The 23,506-nt window shown below is 48.4% G+C and overlaps 2 protein-coding genes and 1 long non-coding RNA gene across 11 annotated transcripts; 2 read left to right on the top strand and 1 right to left on the bottom strand.

Annotated features, from left to right (window-relative positions):
• The first annotated feature begins 175 nt into the window (after positions 1 to 175).
• Positions 176 to 12,293, top strand: ELAC2 (elaC ribonuclease Z 2). Of its 3 annotated transcripts, none has more exons than XM_040436045.1 (24): positions 176 to 449; positions 1,343 to 1,393; positions 1,479 to 1,549; positions 1,677 to 1,741; positions 2,152 to 2,209; positions 2,288 to 2,356; positions 2,522 to 2,608; positions 2,827 to 2,885; positions 3,723 to 3,781; positions 3,891 to 3,963; positions 6,335 to 6,447; positions 6,535 to 6,633; positions 7,175 to 7,313; positions 7,396 to 7,475; positions 7,717 to 7,841; positions 8,039 to 8,135; positions 8,254 to 8,392; positions 8,474 to 8,512; positions 9,359 to 9,468; positions 9,785 to 9,884; positions 10,059 to 10,179; positions 10,273 to 10,351; positions 10,432 to 10,576; positions 11,716 to 12,293. In XM_040436045.1, exons 1-24 carry the CDS (start codon positions 208 to 210, stop codon positions 11,935 to 11,937), a joined length of 2,442 nt encoding a protein of 813 aa, XP_040291979.1. In that variant the 5' UTR covers positions 176 to 207; the 3' UTR covers positions 11,938 to 12,293. The 3 variants fall into 3 exon arrangements, with proteins under 3 accessions (XP_040291979.1, XP_040291980.1, XP_040291981.1); XM_040436046.1 differs by having other exon boundaries at positions 176 to 484; XM_040436047.1 differs by lacking the exons at positions 176 to 449; positions 1,343 to 1,393; positions 1,479 to 1,549; positions 1,677 to 1,741 and adding an exon at positions 1,865 to 2,074 and having other exon boundaries at positions 2,133 to 2,209.
• LOC121004020 lies at positions 3,979 to 5,196 on the top strand. Of its 7 annotated transcripts, none has more exons than XR_005779647.1 (4): positions 3,979 to 4,185; positions 4,346 to 4,370; positions 4,486 to 4,920; positions 4,966 to 5,196. It is a non-coding gene; the product is annotated as an uncharacterized LOC121004020 (long non-coding RNA). The 7 variants fall into 7 exon arrangements; XR_005779645.1 differs by having other exon boundaries at positions 3,979 to 4,198; positions 4,289 to 4,370; positions 4,531 to 4,920; XR_005779641.1 differs by having other exon boundaries at positions 3,979 to 4,198; positions 4,289 to 4,440; positions 4,531 to 4,920.
• Positions 12,294 to 21,339: 9,046 nt separating the features above from the next.
• Positions 21,340 to 23,262, bottom strand: LOC121004837 (E3 ubiquitin/ISG15 ligase TRIM25-like). The gene is given in 2 exon segments (XM_040437213.1): positions 21,340 to 22,629; positions 22,631 to 23,262. Coding segments are annotated over 2 exon segments (1,593 nt in total). The 5' UTR covers positions 23,245 to 23,262; the 3' UTR covers positions 21,340 to 21,650.
• Positions 23,263 to 23,506: the final 244 nt, after the last annotated feature.

Genomic DNA, 23,506 nt, shown 5'->3' with positions numbered 1-23,506 from the left:
CAGGAAGTAAAGCGCACAGCTGATTGCTTCTCCGGCTATTGGCTACTTGCTGCCAAGCAACCATAATACTGTGCGATGATTGGCTGAATCTCTCTCAGGGAGCGCTCGATGATTGGTTGGTTGGGGATGTGACAGCAGAGTGGCTAACGCTGATTGGCTGTCAGTGAGGCACATGGTTCGGTGACCTGTGCAGGCTGCGGCGTGTGTATGGGGTTTTCAGGCCTGCTGTGGAGGCGCCTTTCCCGGGTCCTTGTCATGTCCCAGCCCGAGGCTCGGGCCTTCAGCGCCAGGAAGAATAAGGCACCAAAGGAGCCTCTGCGGCACATTAAGAACAGGGCGAGGCAGGAGGCGGGGGAGCGCCATGCCCCGGCCGTGGTCTATGTGCAGGTGGTGGCGGCGGGGAGCAGAGATGCCGGGGCCTCCGTCTATGTCTTTTCCGACCACCGCAGGTGAAGAGTCCGGACTGAGCGGGCGGCCTGGAGGGGTCAGTGTGAGGAGGGCGGGGGCGCACAGCTCTGAGAGGGGGGGAGGGGGTCTGGTCTTGGCACAGCTCTGAGAGGGGGGGGTCTGGTCTTGGCACAGCTCTGAGGGGGGGGTCTGGTCTTGGCACAGCTCTGAGGGGGGGGGGGGTCTGGTCTTGGCACAGCTCTGGGTGGGGGGGGGGGGTCTGGTCTTGGCACAGCTCTGGGTGGGGGGGGGGTCTGGTCTTGGCACAGCTCTGGGTGGGGGGGGGGTCTGGTCTTGGCACAGCTCTGAGGGGGGGTGTCTGGTCTTGGCACAGCTCTGGGGGGGGGGTGTCTGGTCTTGGCACAGCTCTGGGGGGGGGGGTGTCTGGTCTTGGCACAGCTCTGAGGGGGGGTGTCTGGTCTTGGCACAGCTCTGGGGGGGGGGCGGTCTGGTCTTGGCACAGCTCTGAGGGGGGGGCGGTCTGGTCTTGGCACAGCTCTGAGGGGGGGGCGGTCTGGTCTTGGCACAGCTCTGAGAGGGGGGGGTCTGGTCTTGGCACAGCTCTGAGAGGGGGGGGTCTGGTCTTGGCACAGCTCTGAGAGGGGGGGGGTCTGGTCTTGGCACAGCTCTGAGGGGGGGGGGGTCTGGTCTTGGCACAGCTCTGAGAGGGGGGGTCTGGTCTTGGCACAGCTCTGAGGGGGGGGGGGTCTGGTCTTGGCACAGCTCTGAGAGGGGGGGTCTGGTCTTGGCACAGCTCTGAGGGGGGGGGGGTCTGGTCTTGGCACAGCTCTGGGGGGGGGTCTGGTCTTGGCACAGCTCTGGGGGGGTCTTAGTCACTTAGGGATCACTCCCGGCCACTTCTTCTATTTAACCCTATAATGTCTCCTTTCTCCAGGTATCTCTTCAATTGCGGGGAGGGGGTGCAGAGACTGATGCACGAGAACAAGTAAGAGGCCGGGTACGAGTCCAGGGGGTGGAGTTTCGGTCATGTGACCCGCCGCCGCTGATTGTCCTATGTTCTCACTTTTCAGGGTGAAGCTCTCACGCCTCGATAACGTGTTCATCACCAGAATGAACTGGGCGAATGTTGGGGGACTGTCAGGTGGGTGCATGGACCCCCCCAGGGGACAGAGCGAAGGATGGTGGGCGGGGCAGAAGGCTATTGCTTGATGAATATTCATTAGTTGTGGGGTCTCCGCCCCTGATGAATGCTCTCTGGTTCCCCGTAGGTGTACTTCTGACCCTGAGGGACGTGGGCCTCCCTAATTGTGTGATCTCTGGGCCCCCACAGCTGGTAAGTTCTCCTGCCCCGCTCTATGTACTGATAGAAATCAGGTCTAAGCAAGAAGTGCTGCAGTGTAAAGCATGGGCAAATGAGAGCAGCAGCCTGAGTCTCTGATGAGCGAGGGCGTACATTTCAGCTTTTCTCAGGGTCAGTGGATGGTGAAGCTAGGCTGGAGACATGGGTCACAGTTGTGTTCTAATGAGCAGAGCTGCAGTGTAAAGCATAGGGGCCAGAGCAGAGACCTAGGCCTTTGATGAGATGGCAGAGGAATATCAAATGATCATTAACTCCTAAGCTGGACTCGCTGATTATAGCTGTGACCTAATATAGAGCAGACCTGCAGTATAAAGCATTGCAGAGGTCCTGCTGCCTGCCATGCTTTGCTGTACATTTTAAAAAGTTGTATTTTTCCCGCACAGAAAAATTATCTCCAAGCGATTAAAACATACTGCGGTGCCATGGATGGCCTGACCGTAGGTAAGACCACAGAGATGGGGGCGCGAGGGAAGCAGAGGGTTCAGGTACTACATCATTAATCGCTGTACTGTTCCGCAGACGTGCGTCCTTACACCGATCCCCTCTACAACGATGAGACCATGTCCGTCACACAAGTGCCCATCTTCAGTAAGTCGTGCCATCCTGCCTGCCTGATTTTGTGTGTCCTGATGAGTCTTTGCAGCAGCTGTAAAGTGAGCAGCTCCTGTTTTAGCCTTCTGTGGTGTTTTGCTGGCATCTAGTGGACATTATGAGAATTGCAATATATATATTTTTTTTAATGTGTAATTGCAGACAGCGCGAGCCCCCCGAGGTCCCCGTCTCCCAAACCTGAAGCTGATGAGAGTCACTCAGACGCCAGAAAAGGAAGGACGTCCCCCGGTATTATGAGAAATCTGGGTGGTAGTGGTCGGGGTCTTCAGGGGAAGCTGTGTAACAACCAGTATGGCTGCCACATCAGATACGAATCCAGAGTCCGCCCAGTGGGCGTATCGTAAGCGGAGTGGTCACCATCCTGGGGCTGTGATGCCCATACTGGTGGTCACCCAGCTTTCCCAGAACATGACCTAAATAGGATTAATCATAATAATTTCTTCCAGATTTCAGGACGAGACCCTTGAGCAGATCCCCTCCCTGTGTGATCTCCTACGTCTGCAAGGTGAGATCGCATCTGCAGCTGCTCCAGACTAAGAAAAAAAATATTCAAAAAAACTGAAAAATTTAGGAGCCAAATTTAAAATACATATAATTATAATAAAAAAGACTTGGAGAAGAAGATGAGACGCAGCAGAGAGCCGGCTCTACATATAGCAGAACATCCGGTGACCTCTCCCGTCATGTAGAGCTTCTCTTCTCCTCCGTTAGACCCAGACCGCCACGACCATCCTGGTGTCCCCACACTGTGCCCCCTACTGCCCCAGGTGCTCTACTGCTGAAAAATAGTGACCCCCGTAGACATAATTGGGGTCATTTATCAAACTGGTGTAAAGTAGAACCGTCTTAGTTGCCCATAGCAACCAATCAGATTCCACCTTTCATTTTTGACGGCTCCTTTGGAAAATGAAAGCTGGAATCTGATTGGCTGCTATAGGCAACTAAGACGGTTCTACTTTACACCAGTTTGATAAATGACCCCAAATATTCCTATAGTGTCCACAGCAATGATGATGCCCCCTGTAATAACAGACTATATTGTGCTCCCGTTAATAATGCTTGTATAGTGTCCCCCTAATATATCCGCTCGTGTGAAAGAGCCCTTAGGCCTGAAGCCTATGGCAGCAGGGCAGGGAACTATGCGCTTCCGTGCCCCAACACAGTATTAAGCTGTGGCGGCGGTCCAGTCGCAGATGGCGACAAGACTGAAAAGTGTTGTTGCTATCTGCAAATTGTAAGTCGCATTGGCGACCATTTTGGTTGCCATTTGTAGCGCTATGAAGAACAGCGGCTGATAACAGGGAGCCATAGCTTGCCTTAAGTGTTTCCATCTCTCTTTCAGCTTCACGACAGAAAGGGACACTTCCTGGTGATGAAAGCAAAAGAAATAGGGCTTCCCGTGTACGTATCTCCCCTCTCTGGCTGCAGAGCTGAAATCTCCCAGCACTCCCTGCTTGTTCTTTTGCATCTCCCACCCCATGAGGTAACGCCTGTATTTTCTCTCACATAGAGGGACACGAGAGATCGGACCGTTCATAGCAGAACTGAAGGCTGGAAGAAGTGTCACCTATGATGGCAAGGAGGTAATGAGGAAGGCGGAGCATGGTGGTAACGAGGAAGGTGGGTCATGGTGGTAAGGAGTTGGGCAAGGAGGTAATGAGGAAGGCGGGGCTTGGAGGTAACGAGGAAGGTGGGTCATGGTGGTAAGGAGTTGGGCAAGGAGGTAATGAGGAAGGCGGGGCTTGGAGGTAACGAGGAAGGTGGGTCATGGTGGTAAGGAGTTGGGCAAGGAGGTAATGAGGAAGGTGGAGCATGGTGGTAAGGAGTTGGGCAAGGAGGTAATGAGGAAGGTGGGTCATGGTGGTAAGGAGTTGGGCAAGGAGGTAATGAGGAAGGTGGGGCTTGGAGGTAACGAGGAAGGTGGGTCATGGTGGTAAGGAGTTGGGCAAGGAGGTAATGAGGAAGGCGGGGCTTGGAGGTAACGAGGAAGGTGGGTCATGGTGGTAAGGAGTTGGGCAAGGAGGTAATGAGGAAGGTGGGGCTTGGAGGTAACGAGGAAGGTGGGTCATGGTGGTAAGGAGTTGGGCAAGGAGGTAATGAGGAAGGTGGAGCATGGTGGTAAGGAGTTGGGCAAGGAGGTAATGAGGAAGGTGGAGCATGGTGGTAAGGAGTTGGGCAAGGAGGTAATGAGGAAGGCGGGGCTTGGAGGTAACGAGGAAGGTGGGTCATGGTGGTAAGGAGTTGGGCAAGGAGGTAATGAGGAAGGCTGAGCATGGTGGTAAGGAGTTGGGCAAGGAGGTAATGAGGAAGGTGGAGCATGGTGGTAAGGAGTTGGGCAAGGAGGTAATGAGGAAGGCGGGGCTTGGAGGTAACGAGGAAGGTGTGTCATGGTGGTAAGGAGTTGGGCAAGGAGGTAATGAGGAAGGCTGAGCATGGTGGTAAGGAGTTGGGCAAGGAGGTAATGAGGAAGGTGGAGCATGGTGGTAAGGAGTTGGGCAAGGAGGTAATGAGGAAGGCGGGGCTTGGAGGTAACGAGGAAGGTGTGTCATGTTGGTAAGGAGTTGGGCAAGGAGGTAATGAGGAAGGTGGAGCATGGTGGTAAGGAGTTGGGCAAGGAGGTAATGAGGAAGGTGGAGCATGGTGGTAAGGAGTTGGGCAAGGAGGTAATGAGGAAGGCGGGGCTTGGAGATAACGAGGAAGGTGGGTCATGGTGGTAAGGAGTTGGGCAAGGAGGTAATGAGGAAGGTGGAGCATGGCAGTTACCAGGCGGGCAGGAAGTTAACGAGGAAGGTGGGGCATGGAGGTAGTGAGGCGGGCTGGATCAGAGCTGTTAGGCCTCTTTCACACAGGCGTTGCGGGAAAATGTGCGGGTGCGTTACGGGAACACCCGCGATTTTTCCGCGCGAGTGCAAAACATTGTTATGCGTTTTGCACTCGCGTGAGAAAAATTTGCTCATGTTTGGTACCCGAACTTCTTCACAGAAGTTCGGGCTTGGGATCGGTGTTCTGTAGATTGTATTATTTTCCCTTATAACATGGTTATAAGGGGAAATAATAGCATTCTGAATACAGAATGCAAAGTAAAATAGCGCTGGAGGGGTTAAAAAAAATTTAACTCGCCTTAATCCACTTGATCGCACAGCCCGGCAGAATGCAAAGTAAAATAGCGCTGGAGGGGTTAAAAAAAATTTAACTCGCCTTAACTCGCCTTAATCCACTTGATCGCACAGCCCGGCAGAATGCAAAGTAAAATAGCGCTGGAGGGGTTAAAAAAAAATATATAAAAAAGTAATTTAACTCACCTTAGTCCACTTGATCGCACAGCCCGGCATCTCCTTCTGTCTCCTTTGCTGAACAGGACCTGTCATCACATGATCCATCACCATGGTAAAAGATCATGTGACGGACCATGTGATGACCGGAGTGATGTCACCACAGGTCCTGTTCAGTAAAGGAGACAGAAGGAGATGCCGGGCTGTGCGATCAAGTGGACTAAGGTGAGTTAAATTACTTTTTTATATATTTTTTTTTAACCCCTCCAGCGCTATTTTACTTTGCATTCTGTATTCAGAATGCTTTTATTTTCCCTTATAACCATGTTATAAGTGAAAATAATAATGATCGGGTCCCGATCGTCTCCTAGCAACCGTGCGTGAAAATCGCACCGCATCTGCACTTGCTTGCGGATGCTTGCGATTTTCACGCAACCCCATTCACTTCTACGGGGCCTGCGTTACGTGAAAAACGCAGAATATAGAGCATGCTACGATTTTCAGGCAAACGCACAAGTGATGCGTGAAAATCACCGCTCTTGTGCACTGCCCCATAGAAATTAATGGGTCAGGATTCAGTGCGGGTGCAATGCGTTCAACTCACGCATCGCATCCGCGTGGAATACCCGCCCGTGTGAAAGGGGCCTCCTCTGTGTCTTGACGGGTGTTTTGTCGGTCCCAGGTCTCCCCTGCAGACGTCCTGAGCCCTGATGTCCCCGGACCAGCCTTCATCGTGGTGGAATGTCCGAGCGAAGATTTCATAACTCCTGTCACTGAGAACGTGGCATGGAAGAGGTGCGATGGCGGCCAGTTCACCGGGGTGAGGGCGGGGGGGTACCACCCATTTTTGGAGATGCAGAACTTATTTGGTATTTTTTTCAGGTATCAGGAAGGCAAAGCCGAAACCGCAGCGGCTTTAGTAATACACATGACCCCCGAACATGTTCTTAACCACAGTACCTACCGGCAGTGGATGGAGAGGTGAGGACATAGGCGTAATGAGTTTGTAATACTGCAGATGCACCACCAGAGGGCAGCAGAGTTCTGAGTATTGACCTCTATGGCTCACTCTGCATTGCTAAGACATGTCATTGAGTTTTCACTCAATTTTCACAATCTCTGCTTTCTGTGAACGGGAGCGGACTTGTTTATATCCAGAGGCTGAAAACCCTTTACCGACCTAGAAGCCGTGGAAGGTGTGAGAGTCTCTAACCTAAACCTAGCAGCAGCACAAATCTCTCTCCTGTCCTGATGGTTTGTTACAGTGTATCAGTGCAGCAGGACTGTACCCACTTCGAAGCCTGGCTGTATAGCTTCAGATCACATACAACACCCATCAGCTTTGTGGGCAGGACTAAATCGGGGCAGATTTTCAGCCGCTAGATGTAAAGGTGAATGTCCTCATTCACTGACAGGAAGCAGAGATCTATTTGCATTTTATAATAAATGGCATTTGAAGGTGGCTGTTCGCCTTAAGGTGAACTTGCACTGTGAGGAATATAATATTGCCTGTGTCCCTCAGGTTTGGCCCTAGCACCCAGCACCTTCTCCTGAACGAGCACAGCTCCACCGTACATAACCTGAGTAGCTACAAGGTCCAGAGTCAGCTGCACCTGATCCATCCAGACATCTTCCCCCAGCTCCCGGAGATCCGCCCCAAGGTGACGGCACTGGGCTCCGCTAGCTTGCTTTCTTTCCAGTTGAATGTGTTCGATACTCATTAGTTTTCCTGTTTCTGTGCAGGATGAAGCTTCTCATGTGCCCGGGGTGAGGGCGAAGTGTCTCCTGAAATACCAGCTGAGGCCCAAGTTGGAGTGGCAGAGGTGAGCGGACGAGAATATGTTGATCCAGCTCCTCAGAGGCGGGACTCTGTGAAGTGGCAGCCAATCAGCCGCATCCCTTCCTCTGCGGAGTGTAAGGAGAGGCCTGCTCCTATCACGCTAATCTAGGGTGTCCCCAAGTCACCCGTCGTTTCTCCTCCAGCCGTCCTGGTGGTCTTTTCCTCCATGGGTAGGGGGGTTTATTACACTCTTTGTGCGCTGATCTGTTTTTTTACTGTCGCAGAGATCAAGTCGTGCAGAACCAGACTTCTGAGTTTGTGAAGGAGGCCATGGAGCTGCCCGGTTTTGGGAGGGCACTGGAGGAATGTCAGCGGCTCCTGCAGACAGATGGCACGCCGGCAGAGGAGGGTCAGTAAAGGGGGATACCTCCCAGACCTCTATAGGTGACTGATTGGTGGAGATCCCCCTCGGGGTCCCTTCTCCTGTGTCTCCTGTTGGGTCATGTTGAGTTTTTACCTGTTTGATCCTTTTGGGTTTCACCTTGAGATCTTCCCACATGCTGCAATAGACGTCCAGCTTCTGATCCGGTTCTTGGTGTTCTGCAGGGGTTAATGTGCAGTATCCGGAGGTTGTGTTTCTGGGAACCGGCTCTGCCGTCCCCATGAAGACTCGTAACGTCAGCGGCACCCTGGTACATGTCAGGTACTTAACGGTCTTCCCTATGTGAGGGGGGGTCTCGTCCTGTTTGTATGCGGAGCCTCCCCACGTTGGTCTCTTCCTGTCAGTCATTGCTGCCTACATCTTTATTTAACTCTTGCAGTTCCTCTGCCGCCATGCTCTTGGACTGTGGAGAAGGAACCTTTGGCCAGCTGCACCGACACTACGGAGACCGGGTGGACGACGTGCTGAGCCGGCTCTCTGCTGTCTTCATATCCCATATTCACGCCGACCACCACACTGTAAGCTCCCACTCTGGCTGCTCGTCCTCGGGGGTGTAGCGACTAATGCCGGGTAGTAACCGCCTCCATTTCTCCTCTCAGGGCCTCCTCCGCGTGGTGCTGGAACGAGAGCGTGCGCTGGTAAGTGTACGGTCATAATAGGATTAGAGAGCAACAGCGCCACCCTTAACCATCGACTGTGTATGGTATTGCATCTCAGTCACATCCTCTTAAAGGGGTTATCCAGTAATTAGTATCGATGACCTATCCACAGGATCGGGCATTACTATCAGATCAGTGGGGGTCCGATAACCGATCAGATAGGTCGGGCATTGGGTGAGTGCTGCAGTCTCTTCCTAGGCCATTTGTACGGTAACGCAACTCAGCCCTAGTGGAGCGAATGGAGCTGAGATGCAATACCGAGCACAGCCTCTGTACAGTGTATGGCGCTGTGCTAGGAAAGCTGTTGGAGCCTGCAGAACTCCACCCTCGGCCAATCCTGAGGATAGGTTATCATTTCCCGGATAACCCCTTTTAAGTGGGCAAACTGCAATGCAATACCAGTCACCACCTTTGGACAAGAGTGGCGCTGTTTAAGGGAGAAAAATGCAAACCCTGTATTTTTTATTTTATTTCCTAACACTTAAACTGGTCACAAGACACTAGAGCAGGGGTGAGCAACCTGTGGCACTGTACTTGTTGTAAAACTACAACTCCCAGCATGCATACTTTCTCTGGAGCCCACCCCTGCACTAGAGCAAGGCATGCATGCAGATGTTGGGGGGTGGGTGAGTGGTAGTAACATGGCTGCAGCAGTTATTTTTCTTTGTCCTGGCCCCAGTTGCATTGTGCTTGCTGCAGAGCATTGCACAGCGTTCACTTCCTGTATCTGTAAAGCTGATATAGTGAAGTGCACGGCTTCAGGGGCCACATGTTGGGCCCCGCTACTCTTGAGCCTGTATAATGTTTGCATGTATCTTGTTGCAGGCGTCTCTTGGGAAGCCGTTCAGCCCCGTGCTGGTCATAGGACCCACCGTAGTCATGATCTGGTTAAATCAGTACAACGACCACTGCCAGGAGGTTCTGCACAACATCAGGTAGGGGGCGCACCGCAGTCAGATGGGGGTCCTACACTGTCACTCTCTCCTCTCAGTCTGTCGGGGGCTGGACCTGCAGCAGTCAGACTGAGGATGCTCGGTGGAGAGCGACCCTCGCACTGGAGGACCCGTCCTTGCTTTATGGGCATTGTGTAATGCTTCCTTTCCCCTGTGGTGGCGCTGCAGGGAAGGTGAACACTCAGATTACAGCTTATTGTCAGGGGACCCCTCTAAGAAGTGGGGGTTAGCCCAAAGCTGAAGACCCCTTTTAATGAATGAGGTGTGTATACTGTACAGTCATCTTCTCCCTCTACAGATTCATACCATCAAGGAACCTGACCGAAACCTCGGAGGTGGATTGTCCCAAGACTCGAGGATTGATTGAGTCACTTCTAAAGACCTACCAGTTAGAAAAAGTATGTTGATTGTATAGCAGCCTTCTGCTAAATCTACCTGTAAAGCGTTGTGTACTCCAGTCACATCCAGAGCTGCATTTGCCGTTCTCTTGGCCACACCAGTCGAATTGTAAACGCAGCTCTGGGTGTGATTGGAGTTTAAGACATGATGTAACATTATCCTCGCCCTTCCAGTTTCAGACCTGCTTTGTCCGTCACTGTAAGAACGCCTTTGGCAGTGCGATTGTCCATCAGTCAGGCTGGAAGCTGGTGTTTTCTGGGGACACCATGCCCTGCGATGCCCTTATCAAGATGGGTAAGGTGGCAGTGCAAGCGCTGGTGCCCACCGTCCAATCGCAATGTGTCAGGAAATTGCTTTATAGTGATCATGGAAATCTTGTTTTATCAGGAAAGGACGCCAGTCTGGTGATCCACGAGGCCACGCTGGAGGATGGCCTGGAGCAGGACGCCATTGAGAAGGCGCACAGGTACAGTGGTGGTGGTGGTGTAGCAGAGCTGGGCCGGTGCTACTTGTACAGCGCTCATCTAACACGTCCTCTGTTTACAGCACAACCTCCCAAGCCATCGGCGTAGGAATGGACATGAACGCAGAATTCATGATGCTCAATCACTTCAGTCAGCGGTACGCCAAGCTCCCCCTCATGAGCGACAGCTTCAGCAGCAAGGTCGGAATATCCTTCGATCACATGAGGGTGAGTCGCGTCTTGAGACTTTACGGCCTTGTGTGATTGGTTGAGATTTCCAGAATCGGGGTTTACAGTTTGAATTTTCTCAGTGCAGGAAAGGCCTGTGCCCTGTTTATCGGGGCTTATACTCCATTCACACCCAGAGCTGCATGTACTTGGCAGCTGTCTGCATTCATTGCTCAGACACACAACTTACTCAGGAGCTGCGGTGGCTGAATGGATGGTCGACGGCAAAACGGGGTTGGGACATTGATGGCATATTGCTAGGATCAGTGTCAAATAGGTGCGGGTCCCGTCTCCAGAATGGGGCCCCCAAAGTGAAGGAGAGCACACCGCTCACACTCGACCACCTTCCATTGATTTCTATGGGACTTCCGAAAATAGGCAAGCGAGCACACCCGGCTACTTTTGAAAGTTCCTCAGAAGTGAATGGAGAATGCACTGCGCGTGTGCAACCCCACCCTCCGTTCACCGCTAAGGGACTGCCAGAAATAGCTGGTGAATGGAGGATGGCTGCGCATGCGCTGTGCACTATCCATTCACTTTTATGAGATTTTGAAAATAGCTGAGTGTACTCGCTTGGCTATTTTCAGAACTCCCATAGAAGTGAATGGAGAGCATGCTGTGCATGCGCTTTCCTTCACTTCTGGAAATGGGTTCGGTCCCACCTCTTGGACCTGCTTCTGACATTGATGGCATATCCTTGCAATATGTCATCGAGGTCTGAGATGAGCCAACCCCTTTTAAAGGGTATGTCCACACCTGGCTGAGAGGTTGCGGATCTCCAACGCAGGTTCTTTGCAGCAGAGGATGAAATTTCTATGGAAAAAAAAAACAAGCCATATATTCGGTTTTTTGTGCAGAATTTTCCTCTGCATTTTCAGGCACATCTAGACGCGCCCTTTATCTCCCACAATGCTGCGTTATCCGTACACATCCTTGACACCGGACCTACAGGAAATCGGCAGCGTTGTGAATGCAGCACTGGGTGTAACTAGTGCATATTTAGAAAATTACGAATTCTTTAAATTGGGATTGCACATCTTTCTTGAGGCTGTAAGTGCAGCTCTGGAGGTGACTGGAGTATAAGACATGACGTCATTTAAGTATCGATCGTCATAATCACCTTGATCGCTATGTTTCAGATCCGACTGAGCGACTTGAGAACCCTCCCTAAGCTGATGGGTCCTCTCAAGGCTCTGTTCGCTGAAGATCTGGAGGAACTGGAGGAGCGGAAGCAGAAGAGAGAACTGCGACAACAGGAGCCGGAGACTGAGTCCAGCGACTCAAAACCTGTCCCCACCGTGAAACGGGGCCTGGATGACGCCAGCGTGACGGCCGACGTCAAGAGGTTAAAAGCCAACTGAGCGCCACGCATAAGCGAGTGGTGAAATATCTGAGAGGCGTGTCACAGGTCATGTGATCCTGGGACCAGGGGATCTGCCGAGGAGAGGTCAAAGCCCACCTCGCATGTACCGTGACCTTAGCGCTTTTGACTTTTTTATTTTTTCCACCTTTGTCAGGGGTGAGACGGAGAGCTCATGGACACGCCTGAAATCTTAAGGTTGATGCCAATGTGACCAGCTCGGGACACCTGATTGGTCCCTGATTCTGAGGGTCCAGATGTACGAGGCCTTAAAGGAGTTGTGCCGAGAAGTATTTATCATAGGGTTATATATTTCATTCTTAGAATTTATTTTAATACAGTCTTAACATCTAAAAATCCATATTTAACAACTTAACCCCTCCTCCTCCTCCAATGCAATAACCCCCATTAAAGTGGTCATTATGGCCTAACCATAGACTTGCATGAGAGGCTTCTACCTCCACCACCACCACCAAAGCTCTCAATGGAGACCTAACCGGCGGGTCCGCTGGATCCTATTGACAGTGCCATAGAAGTTATTCTAATGCCTCGTTCAAGTCTGCAGTGGTTTTCTGTACACGGCTCCTAATACAGATCTGTGTCTCCATGACTACAGACTACACTTACTGTGTAGTCGGACCCTGTTCCCTTCCTGGGCAGAGGGTGGAGTAACACATGACTCTAAAATCTGACTACGTGGGGGGGGGGTTGGTTTGTAATGTGTAACCATGGAGACACACAGGTCTGCATAGGAGCTGTAGACACACAACTGTTAAGGCTCTAAAGGGGTTATCCTGCTAAATATTATGATGGCCTACCCTCAGGATAGGGGAACGACTCCTGTGAGCCGCTGCACTCACTGGGACGCTTTTCAAGCACAGCGCCACACATCTTATAGTGTCAGTACTTGGTATTGCAGCTCAGCCATATTCACTTTAATGTGACTGATGTATGGTGACATCACTGGATAATTGGTTAGATGCAGTGAGCAGCAAGACCTGACTGGCTTAAACCTGCTGTGCATCCATCTGTGTTAGGGCTCATTCAGACGGCCGTACGTTTTTTTTTTTGCTGTCCGTGGACTTTTTTTTTTTTTTTTTTTAATGGACAGTTCCGCATGTCCGCAATAAAACAGATTATTTTTTCGGACCCATAGACTTCAATGTGGCTACGTCCTGATTTGCACTGACAAGTATAGAACATGTTTTATTTGTTTTGCGGAGCCATAAAACGGGAAAAAATGGCCCAGTAGTGAACGGGTCCGCATCTAATCCGCGAATCTGGGGGATCAGATGAGGAAAGCAACATACGGCCGTCTGAATGAGCTCTTATGGCAATTGTCTGCTTGAAGGGTGTGGAGACCTCCATCCATCGCTGGGACTAAGGGGTGCCGTGACCAATCAGCCTCCGTAGTGTATTTCCTGAGTGAGACTGAAGGGGCGCTGTCTGCACAAGAGCCCCATAATGCTAGTGATCGGCGGGGGTCTCTTCTGATATTCCAATAGAGTTTGCAGAGAGGTGATGTGCATTTACTGCAAAAAAAACTAAAATGTATTTCTGCTGCTGAAAAGCAAAATGTCAAAGACTTTCTAAACACATGTATGTGACCCTGTGAGTTATTGTGCCCGGATGCAAATACAATAAAGGGCTTGTTTGGGTTGTGCCCAGTTTTAAGTGTCACCTCCACACTTAGACGCCATCCGATCCAGGAATCCACATCTAAAGCTCCCATAGTGTTGTTGTGTTAGGGTCCGTTCAGGCGTCTGTAGAATGTGTCCGCACCCGCTCCGCAATTATTCGGAATGGGTGCGGACCCATTCATTCTCTATGGGGCAGGAATGGATGCGGACAGCACACAGTGTTCTATCCGCATCCACATTTCCTGGAGCGCGGCCCCACAGTTGCGGACAAAAAATAGGCAATTCAATGGGAGGACGTGTGAATGGACCCTTAGACTGAGTTCACACTTCAATTGTTTGGTCAGTTATTGGGAGCCAAAACCAGTAGTGAAGCCTACAAAGAGATATAAGGTGTAATGGAAAAATGGCCTCCTGTTCTGCAGTTTTTGACTCCTAATAAATGACCAAATAACTGAAGTGTGAACTTGGCCTTACAGAGGGATGAGGTGGTACCTGGTATCCAAACCAATCGACTACCCACCAGTAATTGGTGGTCTTGATGTATACAGTTTTTGGTCCAAGACTTACTGTGTCCCCTTATCCACTGGCTGAATGCCCCTAGGAAGCCCTTGAGGACATGGAAGGGTTTCCTCGCTCTGAGCAGAAGCTTATCCCATCCCTTTCCGTATCTTATTCGCAGTCGCTCGCTAACACCAGGAACCAGCCTGCCCTCCACGTCTCACCATTCCGATGCAATACTACATGATTAACCTCTTAAGGACACATGACGTACCGGTACGTCATGTGTTGTTCCGATCACTGCCGGCCGGCCGGCCGGCAGTGATCGGAACCCGGTGCCTGCTCAAATCATCGAGCAGGCACCTAGGCTAAATGCGCGGGGGGGTCCCGTGACCCCGCCTATGTCGGCGATCGCGGAAAAACGCAGGTCAATTCAGACCTGCGATTTCTGCAGTTTCTGATCCCTGCGGTCCCTGACCGCGGGGATCAGAAACTTTAGTATTCCTAAAATAGATCTGTATCCCTCCCCCTGCACCCCCCGAGTGATTTTAGCCCGGTGGGAGGTGCAGGGGGAGGGTTGCGGGCGGTGCGGGAGGCGGGATCGCGATCCCCCGCCCGCCTCCCCTGGTATAATCGTTGGCTTCTAGTGGGTTATACCAGGGTGCCAGCACATTGCTGGCACCCTGGTATAAACGGCTGACATCTGCGATGCGATGTCAGCCGTTAACCCTTTCCATACAGCGGTCCGTACGGACCGCTGTATGGAAAAGGTTAACAGCGCAGGGAGCTCCCTCCCTCTCCCATCGGGGGGCTGCTGTGCCTTTGCAGCCCCCCGATGGGAGAGGGAGAGAGCCCCCAGAGAGCCCCCCTCAGCCCTGTGCTTACCCTTCCCCGTCTGCGCAGTTCTGAGCAGACGGGGAAGGTTCCCATGGCAACAGGACGCCTCTCAGGCATCCTGCTGAACAGATCTGTGCTAAAAGCATAGATCTGTTCAGTGTAAGTAAAATACAGTACAGAACAATATATATTGTACTGTACTGTATTATACAGACATCAGACCCACTGGATCTTCAAGAACCAAGTGGGTCTGGGTCAAAAAAAAAGTTTAAAAAAGTGAAAAAAAAGTAAAAATCAAAAAACACATTTATCACTGATTAAAAATGAAAAAAATAAAATTCCCTACACATGTTTGGTATCGCCGCGTCCGTAACGACCTGATCTATAAAACGGTTATGTTACTTTACCCGAACGGTGAACGCCATAAAAATAAAAAACTATGATGAAATTGAAATTTTGCCCACCTTACTTCCCAAAAAAGGTAATAAAAGTGATCAAAAAAGTCGCATGTACGCCAAAATAGTACCAATCAAACCGTCATCTCATCCCGCAAAAATCATACCCTACCCAAGATAATCGCCTAAAAACTGAAAAAACTATGGCTCTTAGACTATGGAAACACTAAAACAGGATTTTTTTTGTTTCAAAAATGAAATCATTGTGTAAAACTTACATAAATAAAAAAAAAAGTAAACATATTAGGTATCGCCGCGTCCGTATCGACCGGCTCTATAAAAATATCACATGATCTAACCCCTCAGATGACCACCGTAAAAAAATTAAAATAAAAACGGTGTAAAAAAAGCCATTTTTTGTCATCTTACGTCACAAAAAGTGTAATAGCAAGCAATCAAAAAGTCATATGCACCCCAAAATAGATGCCAATCAAATTGTCATTTCATCCCGCAAAAAATGAGACCCTACTTAAGATAATCACCCAAAAACTGAAAAAACTATGGCTCTTAGACTATGGAGACACTAAAACATTTTTTTTGTTTTAAAAATGAAATCATTGTGTAAAACTTACATAAATAAAAAAGATTGTATACATATTAGGTATCGCCGCGTCCGTGACAACCTGCTCTATAAAATTACCACATGATCTAACCTGTCAGATGAATGTTGTAAATAACAAAAAATAAAAACGTGCCAAAAAATCTATTTCTTGTTACCTTGCCGCACAAAAAGTGTAATATAGAGCAACCAAAAATCATATGTACCCTAAACTAGTACCAACAAAACTGCCACCCTATCCCGTAGTTTCCAAAATGGGGTCACTTTTTTGGAGTTTCTACTCTAGGGGTGCATCAGGGAGGCTTCAAATGGGACATGGTGTAAAAAAAAAAACTGTCCAGCAAAATCTGCCTTCCAAAAACCGTATGGCATTCCTTTCCTACTGCGCCCTGCCGTGTGCCCGTACAGCAGTTTACGACCACATATGGGGTGTTTCTGTAAACTACAGAATCAGGGCCATAAATAATGAGTTTTGTTTGGCTGTTAACCCTTGCTTTGTAACTGGAAAAAAAATATTAAAATGGAAAATCTGCCAAAAAAGTGAAATTTTGAAATTGTATCTCTATTTTCCATTAAATCTTGTGCAACACCTAAAGGGTTAACAAAGTTTGTAAAATCAGTTTTGAATACCTTGAGGGGTGTAGTTTCTTAGATGGGGTCACTTTTATGGAGTTTCTGCTCTAGGGGTGCATCAGGGGGGCTTCAAATGGGACATGGTGTAAAAAAACAGTCCAGCAAAATCAGCCCTCCAAAAACCAAATGGCGCACCTTTCACTCTACGCCCCGCTGTGTGCCCGTACAGTAGTTTACGGCCACATATGGGGTGTTTCTGTAAACAGCAGAGTCAGGGCAATAAAGATACAGTCTTGTTTGGCTGTTAACCCTTGCTTTGTTAGTGGAAAAAATGGGTTAAAATGGAAAATTAGGCAAAAAATGAAATTCTCAAATTTCATCGCCATTTGCCAATAACTCTTGTGCAACACCTAAAGGGTTAACGATGTATGTAAAATCAGTTTTGAATACCTTGAGGGGTGTAGTTTCTTAGATGGGGTCACTTTTAGGGAGTTTCTACTCTAGGGGTGCATCAGGGGGCTTCAAATGGAACATGGTGTCAAAAAACCAGTCCATAAAAATCAGCCTTCCAAAAACCATATGGCGCACCTTTCCCTCTACGCCCCGCTGTGTGGCCGTACAGTAGTTTACGGTCACATATTGGGTATTTCTGTAAACGGCAGAGTCAGGGCAATAAAGATACAGTCTTGTTTGGCTGTTAACCCTTGATTTGTTAGTGGAAAAAATGGGTTAAAATGAAAAATTAGACAAAAAAAATGAAATTCTCAAATTTCCTCCCCATTTGCCAATAACTCTTGTGCAACACCTAAAGGGTTAACAACGTATGCAAAATCAGTTTTGAATACCTTGAGGGGTGTAGTTTCTTAGATGGGGTCATTTTTGGGTGGTTTCTATTATGTAAGCCTCGCAAAGTGACTTGAGACCTGAACTGGTCCCTAAAAATTTAGTTTTTGTAAATTTCTGAAAAATTTCAAGATTTGCTTCCAAACTTCTAAGCCTTATAACATCCCCAAAAAATAAAATATCATTCCCAAAACAATTCAAACATGAAGTAGACATATGGGGAATGTAAAGTCATCACAATTTTTGGGGGTATTACTATGTATTACAGAAGTAGAGAAACTGATACTTTGAAATTTGCAAATTTTTCCAAATTTTTGTTAAAATAGGTATTTTTTGGTGCAAAAAAAATAATTTTTTTGACTTCATTTTACCAGTGTCATGAAGTACAATATGTGACGAAAAAACAATCTCAGAACGGCCTGGATAAGTCAAAGCGTTTTAAAGTTATCAGCACTTAAAGGGACTCTGGTCAGATTTGCAAAAAATGGCCTGGTCCTAAGGTGTAAAAAGGCTGTGTCCTTAAGGGGTTAAAGGAGTGTTCCAGTAATGAGTTTTTTTTTTTTTTTGTTTTTTTTTAATAGTCTTTATTTATGGCTCTTTTACATAACATCCCGATAGCGGAAAAAAAACACATTAATAGACAATATTGGACTGCCAATCCAAATGCTTCTACATGTAGACCCAGGACCACAATAAGAGAAATCTATCTAGGCAAAATACATAGTCCTGTATCAGTATATGAGAAGTCCCCTAAATCTTGGAAGCAAACCATGGATTACAGCACAATATCACACACTCTCTCACCCGGGCACTCTGTTCCCCTCCTCCTCTCTCCCCCCCCCCCCCCCCTAGGACTCAAACAGTATCCTGGGCGTGTAGCCAAAGGCCCCAAATCTTGTCAAACCTGTCTGGTGTTCCTCTGGCTGCAAATGTTAAAGGATAACTCCATATTTATTTATTTTTTGCTAAAGTGTAGGGGAAGTGATAGGTAACAATTTTGCAATAGACTTTATTTAGCCAAAACGTTTATTTTTGGTAGAAACTGGGGCTGAAATGGCCCTTAGCAGCACTCTTCAAATGAGTGTTGCTAAGGGCCATCCGTCTCAGATTAGAAAAGACGGGCTGTGCTTCTGCCTCCCGTGCTTCCCTGGGAGACAGAAGGCTGGGCACAGGAGTCTTAGGAGTTAAAATTACATTTATATTCCCCCTTTCTATGCAATCTAATGCTCCGTTACATTCACTGACCTGCGACCCCTGTGATAATAATTCATGAAGCAGCCGCCGGCTCACTGCGCACAGTGCTTCTACTTCCGGCGGCTGCTTCATGAATTATTATCACAGGGGTCGCAGGTCAGTGAATGTAACGGAGCATTAGATTGCATAGAAAGGGGGAATATAAATGTAATTTTAACTCCTAAGACTCCTGTGCCCAGCCTTCTGTCTCCCAGGGAAGCACGGGAGGCAGAAGCACAGCCCGTCTTTTCTAATCGGAGACGGATGGCCCTTAGCAACGCTCATTTGAAGAGTGCTGCTAAGGGCCATTTCAGCCCCAGTTTTCTACCAAAAATAAACGTTTTGGCTAAATAAGTATCAATTTTGCAATAGACTTTATCACTTGCCCTACACTTTAGCAACAAAAAAATATATATATATATATATGACAGTTTTCCTTTAATTTATACATTTGGAGGTCAGCGTTTACAAGTTGTATCCACCCTCCAAGAGTGGGGGGTCTTAGGCGGTTTCTAATTTAGAAGAATAACCTTTCTACCATAGAACATCAGTAGACGAAGTAGTTTCCTACCATATTTAGAAGGGACCACGTCTGATACCAGCCCCAACGAGTATACTATGGGGGAATGAATCCCCGGGAGTCCCAATTTTGTGGCAATAAAATTCCAGATCTCCCCCCAGTATAGTTGCCTGATAGGACATGTCCATATCATGTGATATAAGGTCCCTCTCGGCTCCCCACACCTAGTACACGAAGGGTCTAGGAGACTACGTATTTGGCACAGGAGTTAGATATACCCTATGTATCCACTTGATCTCGAGCACTTATTACAGTAGATCTCCATACAGTGCTCAGCTCGTTCCAGTAATGAGTTATCACCTATCCATTGGCTAGGGGAGAACTGTTAGATCGATGGGACCCGCAATGATCATGGGAACGGGAGTCCTGTGTCCCTGCTGATCCATTGATTGCCATGGGAGTGTGAGTACAGTACTCCGCCTATAGAGCTTAAAGTGGTTCTCCGGGAATTAAGAAAATTAAAATACTTAAATGTTTCTTCCTTATAAATATATTGCCAAATACCTTTCATTAGTTATGGCTCATTTTGTCCGGGGAGCAATCATTAGGAGAAACAAAATGCGTCCTATTAGTTCACACAAAACCTGTCCTAATCACACAGGAGGACAAGTTAAAGAGCTGCGCCATCTTCCTCTCTTACTTGTCAGGGATTATGATCCTGAATACAGTTTAATATGATCTTCAGATGAATCTGTGTAGGAATGGAGTCCATGAGGAGACATGAAGTACAGAGAGGATAGTGGGGGTGTAGATAATGAGCAGCAGCACTTGTATGCAGTCTCCATTACCACAGCCTCACATTACCTGTCCGTCCTCTCTGTACTTAATGTCTCCTCATGGACTCCATTCCTACAGAGATTCAGCTGAAGATCTTATCATCTGTATTCAGGATCATAATCCCTGACGAGCAGAGAGGAGGATGAGGCAGCTCTTTACCTCAGTGTTGTGAAGTAACTTGTCCTCCTATGTGATTAAGGACAGGTTTTGTGTGTGCTAATAGGACGGCGGCCATTTTATTTCTCCTAATGATTGATCCCCAGACAATATGAACCACTAGTAATGAAATGTATTTGGGAATATATTTATACTAAAGTAATATTTAAGTATTTTTATTTTCTTAATTCCTGGAGAACCCCTTTAAATGAAGTGACAGTGCACTTGTTCCATCTCCGCTCCGTACATACGGAGGGACACAGGATCCCTGGCGGGGTTCCACCAGTCTAGCAGTTAGCGCCTGTCCAGTGGATAATGAGAAGCAGGGCACTGTACACACTGTGAATATTTGGGACACTTGGATCACGTACACACACCACACAAGACCCCAGAGAACCTACAAGCTCCTTGCAGAAGTGGCCCCTGCGGGATCCTGGTGTTTTAGCGATATATACGCCATGTTCTGGTCCTGACAGACTTTCGTAGTTTTATTCGACCTCTCCCTGTGTCCGACCATCACAAAAATATTCGACCCCATGAGAAAAAGGAGCTTTTATAATGAAAATATCACAAAATACACAGTAACATTAGAATTCTAATCTGCTGTATATTTAATATAGTTATAGGTTTCTTACTCCAGTCCTAGCCAGAGCTGCAAGTGCAAGTCTTCTATCCTCCAGCTATCCATCAGCGCTGGACTGTAGAGAGGAGTGAAATCCTGTAACCTGATCTAATGAGGAACCAGCAACATTGTGAATGCAGCTTTGACTGTGACTGGAGTAGACGACGTGACGTAGATCAGAAGCAGTAGACTTTGTCAGGTTATATAGGTGGTTAATTATTGAAAGGTGCAAATTAGCAGCTTGATTGTTCACCTCATGTACATATACGGTGTCTCAGAGGAGCGCCCCCCAGGCTCCCTATACCTGCCACTAGGGGGCGACTTCTATATGGCTATAATATAGGAGCCATATACCAAGGAAGAATTGGGATGGTAGTTGCTCCTAAGGGGACATACACCTATGGAATCTGCCTCCCACATGGGTGAAGGTAAAGTATTTGGTCCATGCAGCATTTCCTGCATAAGGATATAGAGTAAGTTAATCTATTGTAAAGAAGCGGTTTGCACCCCCTAACTTTTCCATACTTGCATGGGATGATTTTATTGGGTGGTGCCCCTAAATAGCCCCCTATGCAATCCCTTTAACCCCTAAGTGACCAAACACATTTTTGAAAAAATGCATTCCAAGTCAGGCTTGTCGAAAATATAGGGGTCACCCATCGTCCCTAAAAGTGCACTATGCATGTGCGGATTATAAGAGGGCATCACTGAACTGGAATGTTTTTCCTAACATTTTTACGTGTTACCCCCACACCCCAATAATTGTAAAACCTTGTCTGTTCTGCCACAAGATGGCAGTCTGAATACATCTCATATTGACGATTTGGAGAAACTTAAATGGGTTGTCCACTCTGGTCATTTTGCAATAGGGTAACTCACTCAGGACCTCTGCCCCCTTCATCAGGCCTGTAGAAAGGAACCACAAGACAGCTCCACTAGTATTACTTCCCACAATCCTCGATCTTCACCCAGCTGTCTTTATGGACCATATCCCACCCCACCCAGAATGCAGCATGGAGGGGCTCGGTAAAGATGGCGGAGAAGGTGTTGAGGTGTTTGATGGGGTCACTGAGCTCGTAAAAGGATAACTGCCCGGCCTCATAATCCAGCCATATCCTCAGCCGTTGGCATGATGTGTCTTGGGAGACGCTGACTTCTTCACTATCATGTATGGCTGAATATTCGCTAATGAAATATTCCAGAGCCCAGGACCGGTCGTTACTGCCAATGACTGAGTTGGTGTGAGCCCTGTCTATGCTGGGGTAACATACACCAACCCTCCACATCCCTGATCCGCTACCCTCCATATCCCAGTAATGTACCCCCGAAGAAAAACTCTGCCTACTCAAGATCTGATTACACTTGAACCTCCCGGGAGTTTTGGGGAGATCATTTTTGCGTTCGGAGTAGGCTGCCCCTTTCAGGTCGTCTGATATATTTATATAATTGCCAGCAGTGTCCTCGTCCAGGATGATGTCTGTTGGAGGCGGCATATAAATGCCCCTCCGCACGCCTCTCACAATATCATTTAGGGCGTGTAATGCATTCGAGATTGGATCCATACACAGATCATCTGCCACATTTCCATCTTCCCTCATCCTTTTCGCGGTCTGACCTTTCTCAGATGTCACGTCGGAGTGAACCTTGGGACCGTGGTCTTGTAGGACAGCTACTGGATCGGTCATGTGACAAAGCGCTTCAGTATGCCGCATCGACGCAGATATCCCGTCTTTCTTCATCTCCAACTGTCGGATCAGATCATAGGCAGTCAGCGATGCTTGCACTTCCTGCCTGGAGACCTCCATCAGGACTCTCTTCTCCAGATCTTCTAGCTGTCTCCTTATGTCTCCAAAGATGGCGGATATGTCCTTTGTTGTGCGAGTTGCTTTATAGTGGATGTTTCTCTTGCGTTCCTCCAGACTCTAAATTTTTCTCCACCTCTGATATCTTCGATTCCAGTTGTTGCAAAATTTTGAACAGTTGACTCCTCTTCTTTTCGGAGGCTTTATCAAGTGACTCCACCTGGTGTCCTCCATGCCCCCCTTGCAGTCTGCAGGACACACATATAAGCGTTGAGTCCTCGGAGCAATAATATTCCAGGATCTTCTTGTGGATGACACATTTCCTGGTGTTCAGAGCTATGCCGGGTTCACAGAGGACGTGTTCTGGAGACTTGCTGTGGACTTTGAGGTGGTCAGGACACAGAGAAGCTTCACAATGCAGACAGCACTTAACAGCAGAGACTGGAGTATGAATGCAGTACCCACAGAGGACTCCACTGTTCCCTTCTGGCTCAGCAGACTGGAATCTCTCTGCTATGTTACGCAGAGTAACGTTCCCCTGCAGGACAGGGCGTCCCGTGAATCTTGCTCTGCAGTCAGGACAGCTGTATCCTTCAGGATTCCCTTGTATATCCAGCACACCATTGATGCACCCCCGGCAGAAGTTGTGTCCGCAGCTCAGGGTGACGGGATCTGTGTAGATGTTCAGGCAGATGGAGCAGATCAGCTCGTCCCTCAGATCTACAGACGCCATCGTAGTCAGCAGGAAATGAAAGTGAACTTCCTGCTAACTTGCATCTGCAGCCCTGTTGCTTTTAAAGGGGTATTACACTTTGTGAGAGAAGGCGGCCGCAGACACAGGATAAACATCATCTGAAAGGCCCATTTCAACAGATTTTTCCCCATCAGTCGAAGTTTGATGTAAAGGCTTAGATTTATTGGGCCTGTAGTTGGTCGCTAACTTAAAGGGGGCAATCAGGGAATCCAGTACTAGGCACAGAGTAACAAAAAAGTGT

This window comes from Bufo bufo, chromosome 6, assembly GCF_905171765.1.
Source record: "Bufo bufo chromosome 6, aBufBuf1.1, whole genome shotgun sequence".
NCBI lineage: Eukaryota > Metazoa > Chordata > Amphibia > Anura > Bufonidae > Bufo > Bufo bufo.
This window is presented reverse-complemented; position numbering and strand designations above follow the sequence as displayed.